General features: G+C 38.6%; 1 protein-coding gene across 1 annotated transcript in view; it reads right to left on the bottom strand.

Moving 5' to 3' along the window:
* Positions 1–5894: 5894 nt before the first annotated feature.
* Positions 5895–21272, bottom strand: part of LOC134046015 (ubiquitin-conjugating enzyme E2 E2) — a 194060-nt gene continuing 178682 nt past the window's right edge. Inside the window, exon 5 of the mRNA XM_062496226.1 lies at positions 5895–6808. Coding sequence (XP_062352210.1) covers positions 6711–6808 — 98 coding nt within the window. The 3' untranslated portion in view covers positions 5895–6710. The remainder of the gene's footprint in view (positions 6809–21272) is intronic.

Genomic DNA, 21272 nt, shown 5'->3' with positions numbered 1-21272 from the left:
TGCTCTGTACTTTGGGACAATAATTTATGACTGCAAGGTGACATTTTGATCCTTAATTCAGACCAGTTTACTTACTTCTGATAGACCTACAGAAGGTCTCTACTGACATTTCCCCCTTTATTGAATTCCTAAGTGCCTCACCATTAGTTCCTGCTAGCATTATTTTTTGAATTTCACTTTCTGCATTGATGGAACTACCTTTGTGGGTGGCACTGAAAGTTTAACCAACACCTAACACCACATCATTGGGGGCACTTGGAGGTTTAACCAAACACTCTTCGATCTGGGAGGTGCCAACATGTGTCCAGAGCAAGGATATGTACATTAAAAATGCAACAATACACACACTTACCTGCTCCTGGGGGCTCGACAGGGGAGAGGCAGAGGGGAGAGGAGAGGAAAGGATGTACACACATTGCTGGAGGAAATTTGTAGTGCATGAGTGCAATGTTTATTTCTCTAATTATTTTTTGTTTCTTCTTGGCGTTTGACTACGTCTCTTGTACTTCTGCCTCCAGAGTTTCAGTGCTACCTCTGAAAATTAGACAGAGTGTTTACACCCAACGCTCCAACCAGCATATTAGCAGGGCTCAAGTGACTACTGGCTTTTTTTGTTTGCAGATTTCACCTCAAACTTTTATTTAAATTGAAAGGAAGATGTTACAAATAGGATTATGTTTTTAAGACAAGTAAGTCTGCACGTGCTACACTGCAAAAGAAATAGTCTTCTTTTTCCACTGGAAAATTATTGGTCGAAGTTATTCCAATCTGCATTTATTTTTAAGTAGATAAAATGGCAAATGTACATGGTAATGAAATATAGTATTTCTTGATGTATATTATGAAATAAAAGAGAATGAGATTATTTCTTTAAGTCTATAAATTATTAAATTATCATTAAAATGTATGTATATAAATAATTCCATGAGACTTTCTGATTAGATTACCTTCATATGACAGAATACATTGTGATTATTCTTTGATGCTTTGCAATAAGGATTCAAATTCTAAGTAGATTTCAGGAGGATTTTCTTTTGAAACAGCAACAAGAGGTAATGGGTGGACAATACTTAATGAAGCAGAACAGGAAATGGGAGCGACTTTTTAAGTTACTCAGTTAGTTTCCTGTGTAAAAGATGATGAAGTTACCACCACACAGATTTTTTTGGGGGGATTTTTTCGTTTGGTTTATTAGATATTCAGAATTCAGGGCATTTAATACAAACTGTTACGCTACTACTTGTAATACTGGAAGACCAAAGGAGAGTGCTGCCGTGAACTTTGAGATCAGGAGATCTGCAGAGAGGATTTGTACCTTAGTGTAAATGCTGAGCACCAGGAAGATTACATTCTCTTCCACATGAAGGAGAATTAAGCAGGTTTTCATCTCTCTTTTTGCAACGATGACAGCAATCCCTAGTGCTGGGGTGAACTCCTCCCTTCTTCAGTGAGATGTTGGATAGCCACACTAGAGTGAGTGCTGGGCTGTGAACAGCCTGGAGCAGAGGTGCCTGGTGTTTGGTGGGCTAAACAAGGGATTTGGGTGCCTGATCCTGGGTGAAGAAGCAGATTTAGGAAATGGGGAGCCACAGAGAGAAGTAGAGATGAAGGTTGCGTGTGGTCTAAAGGACAAAGGAAGCAGGATTTTTGCAGATCCCTGGCACTGAGCAGAGATTACTAGAGAAATGTTCATATAATTGAGAGGTGTCCAAGAAATGCAAACGGAAGAGTTTGAAGGTGGTCAAGCACAGAGTTCAACTGTGCCATCAGCAAGGTGTTTCCAAAGCTGATGAGCAAAGCACTTCCTTTGGCCTGTTTATGAAAGTGAAAAAAGGAGCAGGGCTGTATTGAAATATGTGTGGTAGGAGCCCCATTCATGCAAAGAGGCTCCATTCAGGGCCTTACAAAGGCTATGAGTCAACTGCAAAGAAAGGAGGCATTTCACAGAAACTGAAGTGTGACCCTTTGTTTTGCCTGACCCCAAGGTCCTCAGTGACACAAAAGGGGACCCCAGCACTGATTCTGCAGCAACAAATGCCTGTTGTGAGTGAGTGTATTTGAGGAGTAGTGACAAAAAGGAATGACCCGAGGTTCTTGTTTCCAGCCCTTGTTTCCCAAGGGACTGTCAAGGAAGGAATCCTCAGTACAGCCTAACTGAGGTGGGGAAATGAAGGTGCAGGAAAGCTCTTCCTAGTGGGTGTATTTCTCTTAAAAACCTCTCCTGAAATGCATGATCTGATCATCCACATGTACTATTAGGACACGTGGATAATGAGGTTTTTGGACTTTGCTCTGCAAAGTCCATAGATTTTAATATGTCTTTTATTCAGCTGTTACGTGAAGTGGGTTTTTTTCTAATTTAGGACTGGTAAGGGATTAGAGTGCCTCAGTAGCCCTGCATGGTAAGTAATAGTCCCCAAATATATTCCAGTTGTGACCTGAGAGAGGCTGCTGGAGGCGTCCCAAGCAGCCATGCATTGGCTCTGCAGATCCTTTGAGCTGAGGAAATTCATTTGCATATGGATGCCATGCTAAGGAGGCCAGCCCGGATTTCATTACTGCTAATGATGTGTGTGGGAGAAGTGATTTAGTTTACAGCCAGTGCCAGGCATGGCACAGTGAGGAAGTACTTAATTCATACAAAGCTCTTTCTTGCTTCTAAGACAGACTTCAGGCAGCTCCAGTGTTACAGACATGGTGTCTTCACGACCATGAACAGAGCTGTGACTCAGGCAAGGGAAGGAGGGAGAAGGAAACATCAGGATGTAGTATTGATGTCATGGAGGAAAGGATAGGAGGAGAAATGAAAGGGAATGAAAAGTGGAAGAGAAGAAAGACCAACACAGAATGAAAAAAGCCATCAGGGAGAATTGGCTCTGCAGGAACTGTGGCTGTCAAGGCTGGGTGTTTGGACTTCAGAGGCGACAGAATTTTCACAGGGTCCTTGCTATAGTTATCACAACTCAAAATGCAGGCCTGCTGTAAGATGTCCATCTTCAGAGACAAGTTTCTGAGAACTGGAAAGGAGAAAAGGGACCCCAGTATACCACTGGTGTTGGAGTAGTTGGGAGTTGCTACACTGCCTGAAGGCACCTTCCTACTCCACTGGAGCCACCTCTGCTTTCCTGTTCTAACACACATTGCCTCAGACAAGGGGGGTGGGAGAGGGGCCTGGGGGCAGATTTTTGGCATCTGCTTCAGGGGTCCAAGGGGCTACTATGATCAGGCAACTTAGGGAAGAGCTGTTTGAACTGGGATCAGTGTCTTGGGTGGTCTTTCAGCTGTGAGTGATAAATTCACCAAGCAGAAGACAGGATCCAAAAAGAAGGAACAGGTGAGTGAGGGGAGTAAGTGAGAGGGATTAAGGCACACTGTACACCATACCAGCAGGCTGAAAGTTGTCTAGAGCATGCACTGACCCCAGGGCATCTGTTGGGACAGAATTTGAAAGGTTGAGAAGGCTTGGAGGAGGAACCCAGTTCTGGGGTTTATGGGTCCTAATCCCTCTGGTATTTTATACTCTCTTGCTATCATTGCACAGGGTAACAGGGAAGAAGGGTTGCGAGCTGCTATTCATTGCTTGGGCATGGGATATGACCATCCATCTGCAGCCCACAATATGAAAACCTGAATGAAGATCGTTCAAGAGGAATTACTCCTGCCCTATTCATGGCACAGCAGCTGGTTGTAATGAATTTTAACTGTTTGGCTGCAATCGCCCACAATGCATGCAATCAAAAGGGTTATGGCCCTGCTCACTCCTGCAGCAGCCTGGAAATGCTATCTCTGAAAATACAGGATGGCTTTGGGAACCTTGATTTAAGCATTGTTGTTCTGCAATTTTTTGAAGAGGGAAATCAGATGGTCAGTTGGACAGGGGGATGTGAACGCCACTTCAGTAATCTGTGAATGAGGAATGCAGTTTGGAGAGTTCCCAAACTTATTTCTGCTTCATTGGAGTTGAACTCAAAGGGTATGAACAGTGACATTTAGCTGGGGTTACTGGAAATTAAATATTGTTTACTTGATATTGCAATTGAATTCAGAACAGCTGTAAGATGTTTTTAAAGAACAAGCCCCAGCTTTAGCATTTGTTTGTCCCAGAGAAAATGCAGAGATTTGCTGAACTGGTGGCCTTTGTATGTGGTTTTAGACCAACTGTATGTTCTTGAATGTTTTAGTATGTGCAAGTCATTTGAAGATCCTTCATTCCCAGCTGTCTGGAAACAGCACACTGACTTCACCAACTAGAAGAAATGAGAAAGATGATTTATCATAAAAAAAAGAAACAGGAATCAGCTAAATTTAGAGAGGATCTGAAGAGCAAAGGTGGGACAAAATAAATTGCAATTATTTCCTAGACCAAGGGGAAAAAAAAAGAAGAAAAAAAAAAGAGATTATGCCAATGCATTATTTTTATTAGGCCTCTATTGGCAGACAGAATTGTGCTGGGGATGGCTCATTTCTCCTCAGTAACAACAGCAGGTTTTAAATAATGCTTCATATTTCCCAGGTTTAGCAGATGAAGAAAAATAATTACTTGGGAGACAAATAGAGCAGATTTGCAAACAGAGGAGAATGTTTTATGGCAGGACTTGCAAAGATTTAGCTCCTGCAGACGCCAGAAGACTGGATCTGCTTTAATCAATGTGGGTTGGTCCCCATTGATTATTTCTTTGAGATCCTCATGGTTCTTAAGACATTGTTTTTATATTATTCAGGACAATGTGACTGTACAGCTTCACAGAGAGGGCAGTTTACCTGCAAATAAATTCCAAGTGCACAGCTTTTGAACTGTAAGAACTTCTGGTTCAGAAAAGTCTGAGTTTTGTGTTTTGTTTTTGAAATGTCATTGTTCTTCTATGTCTCTATTTAGGACCCATTGGCCTTGAAATGTTGTATGGCTGGGCTTCGCTTCTACAGACAGCAGAAAACTTTCTATTGCTTTGATAAAGAGAGTCTGATTATTTCTTTGAGATCCCTGTGGTTCTTGGGGTGTTAGTTATAGACCATTGACAGCTACATCAAGGTTCAGCTTTTCTTCATGCAGTGGGCAACTCACTGCAGACTGAAGCTGAATGTATGCTCAGTTTATTAGCAAATGACTAGGAGAAAAACAGAAGAGCCTGGAAATGCTGAGCAGTGCAGTGGTGGGTGTAGAGGCCCCATGGTGTCACCTTGACTGCTTTAGTTTTCATGAAGTTTGAACTGGGTTGGAGTGTGATGGGATCAGGCCTCCCTGCATGTTTGTAGTGACATTGCTGTGATGTACCTTCTTAAAGAGATCTTCTTTAAATGTAAGAAGCAAGGAGAGAGGGGAGAGGGCAAGCAAGCACTGTATATAGCTTCTGTAATGTTTAATTATATGAGACAGGGATTTTCCCATATGCCTTGCAACACAAAGAACATTCAGCTATCAGCATCACAGTATATATTTTCTAAATCACAACACCCACACATTTCCTTAGCCAAGTAGAAGTTTTCCCTCCACGGCTGCATATCTAAAATTAGCCTGAAGGTCAAATCTGAATAGAAATACCCTTATCATTGAATGTGCTGGGAATGATTGGTGCAGTGGGCTCAATTTTCCCATCGAAAAACCTTAATTTATTTTTTTAAAATAACAGTTGCTTTTACAGTCAAAAAGCTTGGAGAAAGGCAAAATGAGGCCTGCTGTATAAAATCAACATCAGTATTCTGCTTTCACTGCAAGGCTATTTTTATTGCCAACTATTTTAAATGTAACAAGATGGATATAGTGAGGCCACAGTGTAAAAGATGCAGCAAGAGGCTTCTGAATAGCAAGGCTGAACACAGACACGTGAAAGAAAGGCCTTGAAATTTGGAAGATGTTTGCATATGAGGAAAGACACAATGAAGAATTCTAAGTTAAGAAATGCATTGTTGAGAAGAAGTGAATAGTTCAGGTCTAAAATAGTTTTTTAACCTGCAGTTGTATTACGTGAGGACTAAGCAGCCTACGCTGTATAAACGCAAAAGCATCATCCTGCAAGAAGTGCATTTATCAGCCACAGTGTTTTATTGAGTGCTTTAATAATACAAGTGTACATCAACTGATCCACAGTCAAAAGTGGCAGGTCCCTAAGAAATTTACAAGCACTTTTTTTTTGTTTTTTTAAGTAAATCAAAATACATATTAATTTGTTCAATGCAATAGCCTTTTGTGTGGGAAACAGAAGGCTAGTGATAAACACAGTCTTAGTAATGCACAGTGATTCTTGATTTTAAGCTTTTATACAAAACTTGTTCCCAGTAGCATGCACCCACCATTAAAGACTTCAGTACAAAAAAATAACCCTAAACACTACATTTAAGTAGAAATGAGATATAATTCTGAATTTGTTTGTTTTCCCCAAAACCACATGAAAGGAAAAAAAAAACCAAAAAACAACCCCACACATTAATACAAAGCTTTCTGATAAAGCTCTATACTATTACAGATCCAACATTCTTTGCACTGATAACCAAAATTCCCTGTCTACATTTGAGGGAAACAACTTTCAAGTTAACAGAACAAAAAAACCCCAGAACAAATAAAAATAAACCAAAATGAAACAAATAAGGAAGTAAGGACAACCTTTTGTCACAAAATGGTTCAAAATTTAATAAAAAATAAGAATGAAGGGAAGGGCTATTGATGCACTTAGTGAATGTGCTTGCACAGGTCCAGCAAATCCTAGAGGAGGTTCCTATGTGGCGTATCGCTTGGTCCATTGTCTGGCCATTCTGTCATGCTCTGCTCTGTTAGTCATGTACTGAGTGGCAATGCTTCCAACCAGGGGGTCAGCTGAAAAGGAAACACAAATGGTGAAACGCGCGTCAGCCTCGGGAGGATGAAAAAGCTATTTTTAGATCTACGTTTGTTCAGTTCTCTTAGGTCTAACTGCAAGAACAAGGTGCCTACATGTATCAGCCTTATTTTCAAAGCATGCAAGGAAGGAGATGAGGGGGAGATGGATGGCAATTAACTATACACATCTCATAAACATATAAATGAAGCAACAGTCTAAAGTTCTGCCTCACAAAAAAAATGTTCTGATAATTTTATTTTGAGCTAAAACTTACCTTCAGGTGATGTAATTTATTTATGGCGTTAGACTCCCACAACTATTCATATTCTCACCAAAGAAGAGGATTAGCTCTAATTCTATTATCAGATTTGATGTATTTTTTTTTAATACTTTTAGTTGCAAAGCATAAAGAAATGTAAGGAATTAGGATAAGCAAGTACTAATTTCAAACCAACAAAAGTTAATTCCAAATTTTGGATTTGTTACTTAATTTCTGGGATCTTTCTGAGCATTCCTATGGCCAGAATGCTTCATGATATAGTCTGGATTTACTAACTGCCTCACAAATAATTAATAAAAACCAATCAGTCCCCTAAAAAAAAAAAAAAAACCACAAAAAAACCCCGAGACAAGACATCCCCATAAGTGACTATATATCATCAACATTTTTATTTTTCGGACAACATTTTTCACTTCTCAATTTAAGCAGACAAAGTTTATAGTTTCCCCCTTTTTTTGAGGGCAGGCCATACTCTTGGTAATTCTGCTGAAACAGTGGATGTTCTGAGATTCTACCGCGCAAGTCCAGAGGCACTGATACCACACTTTTCCCTGACTTAGGACAGATGAATAAGACTTCCTGTGAAAGCCAGGTAATAACCAGCATTGTTGTTGTCTGAAGATGGTGCCATTGAACAATAAGGACATCAGCTCCCTCGGTACAGCTGTAATCTGAGTGTGGTGCTTGCCACTGTTAACAACCAAAATTCCTGGGACAAGATGTCAGGTCTTATGTCAAGCAGAGTAAATCTGGGCTTTTTTGTTTGGTTGTTGATGATAAGAGTTTATGATAGTGGAAACGTAGGCTTAGTCAAAAATTGTTTGATTGGCTGACTGCCAATCTCACCGAATTTTAGTGAGTAATATCTAATAGAAAAAATTCTTTCGCTTTCCATGAAAAATCTGTACTTTCAGGAAGAGCCTGTGATTTGAATGTTAAGTTTGCCTCTTCTAAATTAGTAAAACAAGTTATCACTGTGACTGCAGTCTACTAAGTCCCTGTACTCTCAGTCCTGCAAATACCTACTGCATGTGCTTACCTTTAATATCTTAATATATCCAGAGGAGGTCACTGAGGTCTGGACTTGATTATTTTTACATGCATGTGTGTAAAGAAGGGTATCTGATCTAAGATAGAGTTTGAAAATTGTAGACTAGAAAGTGTATCACCTTTAACTCCACAGCCAGGGAGAGAAACTGTGTAGGGGATTATCTGAGGGATTTTGTCCTGTGCAAATAGGAGGTTAACAGTCTACAGGCACTTAAGTAGCAAAAAGTTATTTGTGGCTGGAATGAGTTTTGAGAAGTGCTGCAGGGTAAATGGGGTACCTGAGCAATAAGAAAGGGCAACATTTCTCTCTGCAAAAGATTTCCCTAAATAGCAAGAGGGAAACCTTGTCATAGTGTAATGGTAGCTTGGGGATGAGCGTGAGAGCACTGCTGCAAATTTCCACATCCTCCTTGGACGCAAGGCCCTGTGCAAAGACACACTTCCACAGACTCGTGGAGAAATGGAGACTAAGGGTTGAACTTGAAAGGAATTTTTGAAGCAAAATTTGAAGCATATCCTGGTTTTCGTGCTTGTAGGGGAAGCTGGGGTTTGGCCTCTGAGGCATCAGGCTGGGAAGGGTTGCAGGAATATCACAGCATTACCATCTGGAATGTGTTAAGTTCTTATTGAGGGTTAGTGAGTATTTAAAGTGATGCCTCTGACACCTTTATAAAACCTTGTATGAGTTAGTGAACAGTGATGTGCTGTAGTAAAGGTATATCTAGTTCATATCTGGAAGATTTTTTCTATACGTGCAGGATGAATGTTCCTGCGGAAGCACGTCTTTCACATTGAGAGATGTAAATTGATTTCCTTGATATACTGCAAGGATACTGAGGACCACATCATCATCATCCCCAAACCCAGATGATAATTAGAATGTTTGGTTTCCTAGTGTGGGGCTTCATCTATATCTCCCTCTAGAAGCAAGAAAGTATCTCAACAATATACATCTCTACAAGGCTTTGGAAGGTACAGGCTCTTCCCCCACCTCCTCCCAGCATGGGAGGGTGTCTCCTTTGCTTTGGGGTGAGACAATCAGTGAGAGATGTTCCTAGAAAGGTGCGGAAATCTGTTCAAGTCCAGTAATGTAAAGAACTGGGCTGTTTATTTATCCTTGTAAATAAAGGATAAAGTTCAAGCCTTTGTCTCTGCAGTGTTTTGTTTGGCAGTTGAAAGACTGGAGGTGATGGCCTGTAAGATGTCTGAGGTCTACAGATCTTTTGTTGTAGGCATGTCAATTCCTGCTGAGTGACCTGAGAATCAACTATCAATCATCTCAGGTGCTTCCCCCAAACCAGTGCCTCCCTCCATTGGTGTCTCCCTGCATGAAGCAGGATTGTGGAAGCAAAGAGAGGTCCTTGCTTGCTGTAGCATGAGCAGGACCAGCTGCACCCACAGCCAGCTGCCAAGTGAATGCTACTAAAAGGTACTTTCAGTAATTATAGCAATGAAATTGTTTTTTTTTCCCCAGTTTGGCTGTATGTTTTATTGGTTATAACTATATTGAATAAAAAAACTCCAAACCCACGGTTTGGGAAAGCAACTTGCTCATTTGAGAGCAAGGAATTTATTTCAAGGAATAGAAAAATAGTTATTGACAGTGAGGCTCAGCTATTTCACATCCCTGTCAGATGGTCTGGAGGTGTGTCACATGTAGATATTTATGAGGACTTTAAAAAGGACACTTCAATAGGTGTTTGAAGAACTGGCTTATTTTAGCGGTTGTTGTGAAGCCATAAAACCATCAGGAGGTACAACTGCTTTGTTTGGGAAGCCAGGACAGCTGGCGAGAAGGGAGATTTAAACTTCAGACCAGAGCCACCCAACCAGGGGCGCACTGGCCGATTTGAAGCAGCACACTGCATTTGTGCCACAGGATGTCAGGACAGTGTGTGAGCTTCAGAAATGCCATTGGTCTCTCCCTGCATCTGCATCTGGGCAGCTCCAGCCAGCAGGTAGGTCCAAGAGACACATCTCAATATCAACACTTCGGGAGTCACAAGTCACCGTGGCTACTTAATTCACTGTGACAGGCCATAACATAACACAGAGATTACATGACAAATTGAAGCATCTTAATTAAAGCGATTAAAATATTTAACTGCCAACATGCACAAGCCTTTGTTACAGTGCCCAAGTCCTACAAAATATCAAGTATGAGGAAGAAATCTTACAAAATACCAAGTATGAGGAAGAAACAATGGTCCCCATTTACCCCCCTAAGCTATGTAGCACATGGCTGAGCACCACCTGGTGCTCAGCTGGGCTGCACTGTTTAAGGGTTATTGTGAAATATCCATTAGTAAGGCCAAATATGTATTTATAAAACAACCGCTGCATAAACTATCTAATTAAGAGATGAAAATTGGATCTCAAAACTCATAACAACATTTTTCTTTTGTTTCCATTTCTCACTACCAGAAAACTTTCTTATTTTCCATTTGTATATATCTGTGTTTTTACTCTTGATGCTAGAAGTTTGTTTCTGTAACTAGTAAACTGCTCTAGTTTTTGCCATTTTTTTCCCTCAAAGAAGTAGCATGACTCGTCAATGAATCAGGGTTAATTTCAGAATTTGACTCTAGACATGACTGTGTCAAAATGACAACAATTACCAGGCAATAGGAGTATAAATCTATGCCAGGAATCTGTTACTGAAACAATCTAGTGAAAGAAATTAAAATAAACACACAATAAATTAATGAAACCATATCTATGCAGCCTGTGGCCTGGCAGGAGAAATGTTCTCTTGGATCACCAGATATGTGGTGGCTGGCTTGAGAGATGGGATGGCACCCTCTGCGCACAGCTCCTTCCCTGTCCTGTGGGCAGAAATGGGCTCTGAACTTCTAAAAATCCACCTTAGGATTCCTCCATAACCTTTAACTTGTGTGAAGGAAGTTTTTTTAATCCCGTACTCTGATTAACTCCATGCAAATTATTAACACACCAGGAATTACAGGATCAAATTTCATGTCAGAGGACAGTGCATGAGTAACAAATATATATAAAAAAGGCACCATATTATACAGGCAATGACAGAAGCTATGGTTCAGCAACGTAGTTTGCAAGGAAAATGTCAATCTAAAGAACTAGACTATGAAAAAAATCTTCTGGATGATTTACAGGAAAACTGTAGCTGCTAAACCCCCCCTCACCTCACCATATGTAATCCTCATGTTATATCAGAATTCATGAAATTGCCCTGTGTTTTTGTGGTTTTGAAAGCTGGGTGAGCTGGAGCTTGTCCCTAGCTCAAAAAGGATGGATACACTGTTCTGCAATACCTTGCCATCTTTTTTTGCAGCCACTTAATACAACTGTATAAGGAAGAACATTTGTGCCTCACGTCTATTGTAAGGCTAATCAAATTTACAGTTCAGTTCTGGGGAGTTAATGCTATTGGGGATTTGGATGAGCTGAGGTTTGGTCATCACAAAATTTCAGCTGTGTTTAATGCTAGTTAAACTGCTTTATCATTCAGAAGACAGACTATAATTCTTCTTTAAAAACTACTTTCCCCTCAAATAAATGAAAATATATTGCTACACTGTATTTTTCTCAGCTTGTATTTTTACAGCTATTTCTATGTCAGCAAATAGCAATTTCAGAGCAGAATTCATCTCCTGGGCTTTGCAATGCTCTTTTAAAAATACAGCAAACATACTCCAGTGAAATAAAAAACGGAGATGGTGTGTTTAACAGCTTGATTTCAATGTGCCTTCCCCATCAGCCACACAATATGCAATGAAATTCCAATCGGTAATGCCAACATGGTTAAAGAGATACAGATTTAGACTTAAAATGTACATTACGGGTGTTTGTATGCATTTTATATGTTTTTTTATGAGCATTTATAAAGTAGAATTTTATTTCCATTGCAGTATTTTGCAGTTTTAATAGAGAACAGCTGATGGAACCAGTTATTACACCACAACAAGTGGGTTCTCAGAAAGATTTCTGGAGTACCTTAAAACCTAAAAAACCCACAGCCCTATAAAAATCTCACAGTTTCTTCAGCCAAATATTTAGAATGTACTTTTTTTCTTGGTCCAGGTTTAGATTCATGCTCTGTATCAGGCTGTAAAGAGCAGAATTAAAGTGGAAGAATTTCCAAAGGTTAGATGTAATTTGAGAGGTTTTATTCCTTCTCCCGGATGAAACAACTCCATGCTCATATAGCTGTGAGAGCACCCCACTGAGAGACTCTACAGAACTACCTGTATTGAAGCAGCAGTCAGCAAAAATTAAATGTTTCCCATTCTTTGGACAGGATGTGTGACATGAAAACAGGTAATTAATTTTCTAGTTATTTTAGCTTCAGTTACACATTTAGAAGAGATTTTGGTTTAAGGAATACTACTTTTTTTCTGTTTGTTTCTTTTAGGACAGCCTCTCTTACCAGATACTATGCTGTATTTGTTTTTCAATTAAAAAATATGGAGTGCTTGAGTGTTTTTCTTTTAAGGAAAAGGTGGTGTGCTCTCTATGTCATCTACCGCATACCTGCATTGGAGTTGTCTTTATACAGCAATACAGACAGGATTGGTTACCCCAAAACCAAACCTCCCCAGAATAAAATTTGATATTTTCAGTAACTACATTTTGTTTGGTGCTTTCATTGCAAATAGCAGTGTAAGGCAGAATATATTCCCATACAGGCTTGAAGCAAAAGCCAAGATTTCTGAATCCAATTTCTGTTGGTTTTAATATTGCACCAACCTTTAAGACCCAAAAGGCAAACTAAAAAAAAAAAAAAAAAAAAAAAAAAAAAAAAAAATTAGGACCAGGGCAAGAGCAGAAATTAATACTTCACCGAACACTGAAACACCAGTTTGCTTAACAGCAAATGCTGACAGTTTGATTCACACCAAAACAGCCCTGAAACTTAATTTTAAAACTATTTAATATATAATTATATTTTATGTTGTCTTCAGTGGTATCTGGGTTGGTGTTATAAGAAGACCAGTCAGTGAAAACTGCAAAGGCAGTGTGAGACATGCTATACTAAATATGTCAGAGAACAATTTAGTACTCCAAGAGGAAGGGATTAAGAGAAGATGAATTGTTTGTGAGTAATTTTATTTATTGTGTCACTTTGCCTCGGGAAGTTTTCAGTTAGCCACATATCACCTGTTTCAAACTCAGTGAACTCCTAGAAGACCAGGGATACTGCGAGTCTGGATGTAGAAAATGAGATATGTGAAATGCATCATAGCATCCTTCAGTGATCTTAGAGCAGCAGCGTTGCTCTCTTTTGCTATCATTAATAATAATGCACAGACGAAGTAACTGTGTGGAGGCAGAGACAGGTGAAATGGCACACCGAATTAACTCCACTAACCTTTCACCTTTGAAAAGAGTGCTCAAACCCAGGGCACGAGTGAAAAGGAGCGCGGCAGCACTAATCCCTGTTTGTGCGGCAATAAAACGAGCTCGCGGTCGGGAGCCTGATCAACACACGCGCACAAACGGGAACAACAGCGTGATTCAAGGCAGAACAAAGGGTGGTAGCAGGGCTCTGAATAGCTTTGCACAGCCTACAAGCTGAAGTACAATTTATTCCCGACTTTCACAAAATCACAATTTCAACTATCCTTTTCAACTATCCGCATAGAATGTATTTAAGCATCTGCGGGGCTCTTTGAAAGCAATGCCGAAGAATGATGAAGTGATCAATAAGCACTGTATTAAAAAAAAAAGAGAACAAATAAAATTAGTTGATTCAGTAAAGAAAAATGGTTGTCACTAGAGGAGAAAGGAGCAAATTCTAGAAAGATCAAATGTCTACTAGGAAAAAAGTAAGTGAAGCTAATATCAGTTTTAGGAATTATAGTTCACAGTAGAAACCACACAATATGACATATAATGAAGTCTGCTTCTCATTTCAGGAACTAGTTTTACAGATTTGTCTGGTTGCTTCTCAACATTCCATAAAAAAGTTCTAATATATGCAGAAAGAAAGTCAAGTGGTCTTACAGTGGTGCCTTGGCTTCCCATCTGTGAAGCTGGAGTAAGCTTTTCCATCACCCAGGCAAGGTATCTGGATACCTTCATAAATGTGGCTGTACAGATGTACATCACAAAAAAGACCACTCTCTGTGACTTGACTTGACTCTAAATTTTGAGCTCTGTAGAATTGCCAGAAATACATTTAACTTCTGTTAAGTTTGCAATGATTGCAGTTACACAAATATTAAAGCATACATGACTTGATTACGATGTCCAAACTGTTGTCTGGAGAAAAAAATGTTACCTATATTCAAAAATAAAAGAACTCTGCAAATCTAGCTTAGGAAACATCCATTTACTAAAATATCCATTTTGTGAGCATTCCTCTCTCTTGACTTATGTTTGATCGCTGTCAGGCAACCTACCACAGACCTGTGTGAAATATGAGGCTGCCTAAGAAAAAGATGTTTCAGAAATAAGGAGTATTATCTGGCCCAATTTTATTAATGCAGCTCTTAAAGGAAAGTGTTGGCAGTGATTCATCTCTGCATCTTGCCAAGGGAAATCATTCCCGTTTAAAGAGAAAGATTTTTTTTTCAGTCATCAGTTTTTAACGTGATTTCTATAAACTTTACTGGCTGACTGGGAGTTAGCTGAGGCAATCATGGATCAGCGAAGCACAGTGTACTGATCTTGAAGAGTTGTCTTTAATTAAGGAAGAACATGCACCTATTAGAAGTGCCAGTATGCTGGAACAATTAAAATTCTGAAATAACACACTTCACTTTGATGCTTGGATGCGTCTCAATATTAAAAGCACAGATACATTAGCAATGTGTCTGTTCATAATAATGAACTCAATTGAGAAGCAGTCGTTGCTATTAGAAAAAGAATTAATAAAAAGGTGTTAGTAACTGTAGAACTTAATTTGAAAGACATTACATGGCATGTGGTTTGATAAAATTTGAAGAAGTTACAGCAATATGCATTTACCTTGTGGAAGATAGCTGTGAGTGGATAATACAAAAATCACAATACTCAGATCTCAACATGTTGTCAAGCAACATGCTAAGACCCATAATTAAACTGGCTTTTATCTATAGGGTCATAACTGTATTTTCAGAAAAGCACTGTGGATGTGATTTTTTCGTGTGCCTGAAGATTCACTAAGGGAAGGATAGCTATTCTGTAGGAATGCTTGTGTGTTTGGCATTTCTTCCATCTAAAGATAATGGAGACAGTTTTCCTCTGGATTTGTCTCTCCTTATTTCTCACTAATCACTACCTCCAGGCAAAGGATTGACCTATGGGTCTTAGACATCCTGAGCAAACAGTTTAACCCCTAAGCAGCTGTGGGTAAAGCTATTATCTGTGACCATGCTTTGTGAGGGGTTAGACATCCCATAATCACATGTACCAAGGTAGATTGCTCTGCAAGAAAACCAGGAGGTCTCATAGCATCCACTTACCATGTGGATTCCAAGAGGACAGGGAGGGGAGGAGATGTTACTGCATGGTCTGATCTTCTAGACACTGAGAGAAAAATGAGTCCTAAAGCCACCTTCACTCTTAGAGTGAACGTGAGCAATATCAAAAATCTTCAACTTAAGCATACCCATTTCAGGTAAGATACAGGAGTCATCTGAATCCTGCTCTTGAATCTGTCCCTTTATACCATTGTTGCAATTCATCCTTAGAAAATAGAAAAGCCTACATATGCTATGAATGCTGCTCATTTTGGTTTAATCTGATTTTCCCCTGTTAAATCTCATTATTAATTTGTCAAATTTAAATCCAAACCTCATTACTAATTTGTCAAATTTAAATCCCAAACTGCTATTAAGAATCTCATAAAAATGTCAAAAGAACACAAGAGGCCTTTATTTACAAAAGGTGGGGTGAGTGAAGAACTTTATCCCTTCTAAAGGCCTACTAAATAAAACTCTTTCATAGCCCAGGGCCTGAAATCCCTTGGCAAGTTGAACATCCATTGGAACAGGAATAGGAACTTAGGCGTGCCTTGCATGAACACACCTCTTACTGTTACTCAGTAACACAAAAACCAGTCTGGCCACTCCATTCCCTCTCTTTACAAGCAATGACTGAGGAATCAGCAGGTAAGGGAGAAAATAACCTCATTTTAGCAACCAACTGGACTATCCACTTCTAGATTAACTTCCGAACATTAATACAATTATGCCTAATTATGAACAGGTTCTAATAGGACTAGAAGGAAAGAACAGGTTAAACAAAAAAGTAGCACTCATCATGTAGGCAAGTTTTACTCCTGGATTAGTTGCAATGAAGTTACACGGCAATGCTGGAAAAAAGATTGAATTTGTGGTATTTTACAGCAATAATTTCTTATTTAGTAACAGCTAAAATAACTTTATTTGGAAATCTTATCTTTCCTGCCTGAGGGGTCACATTGACTCCACTGGCATGCCTGACTAAATGATAATCATTTTGCAAAATGATTTCAGGCACTGGCATAAAAAGTCCTAAGATTGAGCTGTAGTAAAAAGCTATACAAGGTGGTGATGAAAAAGACATGGAAGGTCATTAAGGAATTCCTTTTGCTACTATAATATTATGTCTTACAGTAAGTTCTACTTTCATGCCACTTTATACAGCCACTTTATCTAATCAATATCATAAAAAACCAAGCAATGAGGATTTCAGCCCCTGAGAATTTTCTGAAATCTAATTCATCTTGGAGTTGTAAATGCTCCACTCTATAGAAGGACCTTTTTCTAAGCCTGGTACAGATGGGAAAATTCTAAAAACAATTTACTAATCAAAGCTCTATTTCTGTATCCTGCATGAATATGAAATCTTACAGTACAGCCCATCCTTAAATTTGGGACAATTGCACCATATATTTTGGTATTTAAGTAGCTGTCTACAACTCCATCTAATGCACCTGAACTTAATTTGCTGTGAAAATAGGGATTCTGAAACACATGCTGCATATAATTTGTTTTATTTGTTGCCTTTGATAGATCTGCAAAACTGTAAAAAACAAACAATTGTTTCCTCCTCCCCTGCTGAATAATGTAGTAAATTAGCCATGCAAAATATGAGAGACATGTCTTGCAGTGGTGTAAATCATCTCTGAAAGTAGAATCTGAATGACTCAAGAATACTAATTTCTGAAATCTTACGCAAGAACGTGAGAGACTAAATGATTTAATAGCTAACATATCCAGGATTATAAATTTTGCTTTTCAGGACTGACTCAACATTCTGATTGGAAATCTGTTAGCCAAATGTAGCAGGCTTCCCTTCAGGAGCCTAAAGAATGTGGAGCAGTGTGATTTCTATGGTGAAACAAAAAGAATTGTATTTTAGGAACAGGAAGAATCAGTCTTAAAAATAGTTGTGTTAATTAGGGTCTTGAGGGTAGTTCTTAGGCAGTTAGAAACATATGGCAAGAAATTTAAAAATCTGTCCTTGCCTTCATGTTAAAAAAGGTACACAGGGAAAATCAACAAACACACAAAACAGACCCCCACTTAGAAAAATGGAACAAAGTCTAAATGAAAAATCTGGAGTATAAAAGCTCAGCAGGACTGATGCCAGTTTACTCCATCTGAGATTTGAGCCATTTTTACTGACAGTGGAAAAATGAATATTAGATTAAATTACTGTGAAATTAGAATGTGATGTCTAAATTTATTGATGTTCTAGTTTTATGCGTTTTTCCTTCAAATATATACGATTACATTAGTGAGAAAAATATATTCAGTAGAATGGGTTAAGCCTGTAAGTGTTGTATCTACTTCATACTGAAAAAAAAGATTCCAATGTGATTAAAGACATGTCTGCATTGGCAGACAAAACCTGCATGAAACAAACAAAAAACCCCCACTTAACGACTGCAAAATATTCAAGTGTATTTTGAAAGGCAGTTTACTTTTTATCTTGGAACTCGCTCAAATTAAGTTAGATATCTGTATTTTATATATGAGAAATAACTAAGAGCTTTATTTAAATGCTTCTCATTGTTAAACATTTAACATTGATGACTTATTTTGGTCTTGGTTCACACAAAGATTTATTATGTGTATACACTAAATCACCTGTTTTTTCTCTGAGGTAATGGGCATAGGAAACCTCCACTGGCAGTATTTTAAATGAAACATGCTGATTGGAAAGAAAATGAATTGTAACCTTTTGTATTTGTAGCATCCATCACTCATGTATTTTCTCAAGTACTTTCAATTTTATGAAGGTTGAGCCTAAGCTTAAAGAAACTGTGCAGAAACTTCTTGAGCAGAAATCAACAAACTTTTAAAAGCCTGGTATGTATATTTATCATATAGCTTTTATAAATTTCATGTAAAAAAAAACCAAACCCAAAAGTCAGGTGTATATTTTTCCAGCTTTACTTCCATTTTGTGATAAGACTGTATTTTGTATGTTCTAGAAACCCTTTCTGAGGAATAATAAAAATGAGGAACAGTTAAGTATTGTGACAAGACACTTTTTTTTTATGAGTGCCAGTTACATCCCTTTATTTCTAGTCACAGACATACAAAGCCTCTTTACTGATATGGATTTTAGTCAATCTCTGATTTAATCAGATGCCATTTAATAAACTGATGCTTGGGTATTATTATGTCTGAAGTACAATTTTTCTCACATCTCCTTAAGCAAAAACAAATTAGGAGCAGAAACATTATTGAAAAGGACAAGAAATCATTAACAGCATGGTCAAACCTTTTGCATTTAAGGAATGGTTGAAATCTAAGGTGATTTCTTTGTGCAGAAAAAAAAAACACAAAACAAGATGTGACAGGTAATTTGGTAAAGAAGATTAAAAAAAAAAGGTCTTGCTTAACTTTTCTATGGCAAGAAAGGAACACCTCCCCCCAACAATATTTAGCAAAAGTTATAAGGAATTTCATACACCAAATTGTTAAGTACACATGGAAAGTATAGTACAGGAATACTAGAAGGTGATTCAGGAAACTGAGAAAAGAATTAGAAAATTTGGTAGCCATGCACTACCTGAGCTATTGTTGCAAAGGCTGAACTGCTCCTGCTTCAGCACATAATCTGATTGCTAGCTGTGGCTAGGAGGGAATTTCCTGTCCTGCGTATTACTGTGTGAGTAAAGTGCTTTGAGGGATTTGTACACTTTTCTCTGAACTACGGAGGGATGAGCAGTTGCAGGCAATGTACCTGACTCAATGAGTAGCACTGGTCTTCTGCTAGAGAGTGACTGTACTCCTTCTAGTCATTATGCTTTGCAGAGCTCCAGATACATCAGAAAAAATAAAAAAAAGAGAATGGGCTGAGTGCGTGTGTGACTGGCATCTGGAGCTATAGCTAATGACTGCCTCATGCCTTGGATACCACAAAATCCAGATTTTATTTTTAAAAAGTAATCTCTACCATTTGCTTTCTAAATTAGGTAAACCCACCAATTTTCTTATGTAAATATTTCCAGACACATTTCAGGAAAAAAAATTATTTAAACAGACTATAGACTTCTGAAACCATAATGGGGGGTTTAAAATTAAGTATTTCTAAACAGTCTTACTTCTATAGTTGTGTTAATCTTTTTAATGAAGTCTTGTGAGCTTTGAATAGCCTAAATCTAAACACACTAAAAACCTCTACACTCACAAATAATGGTCTTCTACCCATAAGTTGTTGTCAAAGTGCAACTGAAAAGAGCAATGATTTAGGCCAACATCAATAGTAATCCTGATCCAAGCCTCCTCCCCCTGCACACATAATTAGGAGATATTCCAAGACATATTTTCCTGAGAACTACTAAAGGGATGACAGTTCACAAATGTTTTTCCTGCTGTTATAATAATCCCCACAGTCATGAGTTCATGTTGAGGGGACTTAGTCAACTGCTAAGAACAAATCCTGTAACAGTTTCATCAGCTTTTCATGGCAAAGGAAATTAATTCTATTTCAATGCATACCTATATGCAATTTTCATAATGTGCTGCTGCATTTCTTGTATTTACATCTGTTTAATTTAATGTTTATAGATCATGTCCACAGAGTTTAAGACATATAGGTGTACATGTCTGCAAATATTTAAAGACCAGATGTATAGCAAGTCTCTTCCTGGCAGGGCTGAGAGGCTCCTTGTGAGACTTCAGATGTTTAAATCCCATGGGAAGTACTGAGAACCCTGGCAGCTGTCAGCCAGCAGCTTTAGGTTGTTCCTAGATGCCTTTAACATATTGGTACTGTGTGTTCAGCTCAGAATAGGAGAAATAGTAAGTGGTTCAAAGTATAGAATATAAGTTAGTACTGTATACACACTACAGCATAACTGGTACAGCCCACTATCTTTTAAAAAGAATGGAAAGAGAAAGCACTGATGAACTACCAGGAATTTATAAATATCAACTCTAAGATTCTATGATATGATCAGTGCAAATATGTAAATTTGCCTATGTATCAGGTTCTGCAGAATAGGGAGGGGAACACAGAGTATTTATAGATGCACAAGTACTTTCTTGCAAAAAGAACTTTGTCGCAATTGATGGGATTGCTTTGCTCATGTTTTTCCCAAGACAACCCCACCTTTGACAAAGTCATTCTGCACTCACTGACAGCAGAACGAACCCCATCAGTTTCATGCTGCATTTTTCCTTCATGCTCCCTTAGGACAACTTATTAGGATGGCCTTTATGCTGAACACCCATTTGCTCTGCTCCCAGCCCAGCAGCACAGAGGCACCAGAACAGCACACACTGCTCTGTCTTTGCTAAGCCAGAGCCTCCTGAGTGAGCTCATTTCATTCAGAGACAACCAAAGTCAGAGATGCAAAAAGCAACCATAAGGTTATGTTGCAACTTAGAACAAACCAAAAAAAAAAACATTACTCCCTGAACTGATTCCTGGCCACTTTAACTTTCATTTACTCTGTGTTACTTGTTGCCATGCTTGAGTGACACGGTGTAGAGTATTTTCCTGCTTCAGATACAAAGAAAGCATTTTCCATTGTGCTGAAACAGCCCAGAAACCTGCCCATTTCCTGACAGAGTACAGTATACAAACTCTGAAGAAAAGGGAAGAAACAGCTCCAAGCTAAAGAATATAAATAATCTGAGACAACAGAGCAATTTCATTGTTTACACGACCCTCTGCTGCTTACAAAAAGGATATATGGGAAAATGAGACTATTTAGTACTGTGTTG

The sequence above is a fragment of the Cinclus cinclus genome, chromosome 1 (assembly GCF_963662255.1).
Source record: "Cinclus cinclus chromosome 1, bCinCin1.1, whole genome shotgun sequence".
Taxonomy (NCBI): Eukaryota; Metazoa; Chordata; class Aves; order Passeriformes; family Cinclidae; genus Cinclus; species Cinclus cinclus.
Note: the sequence above shows the minus strand (reverse complement) of the source record. Positions and strands in the feature narration are given on the sequence as shown.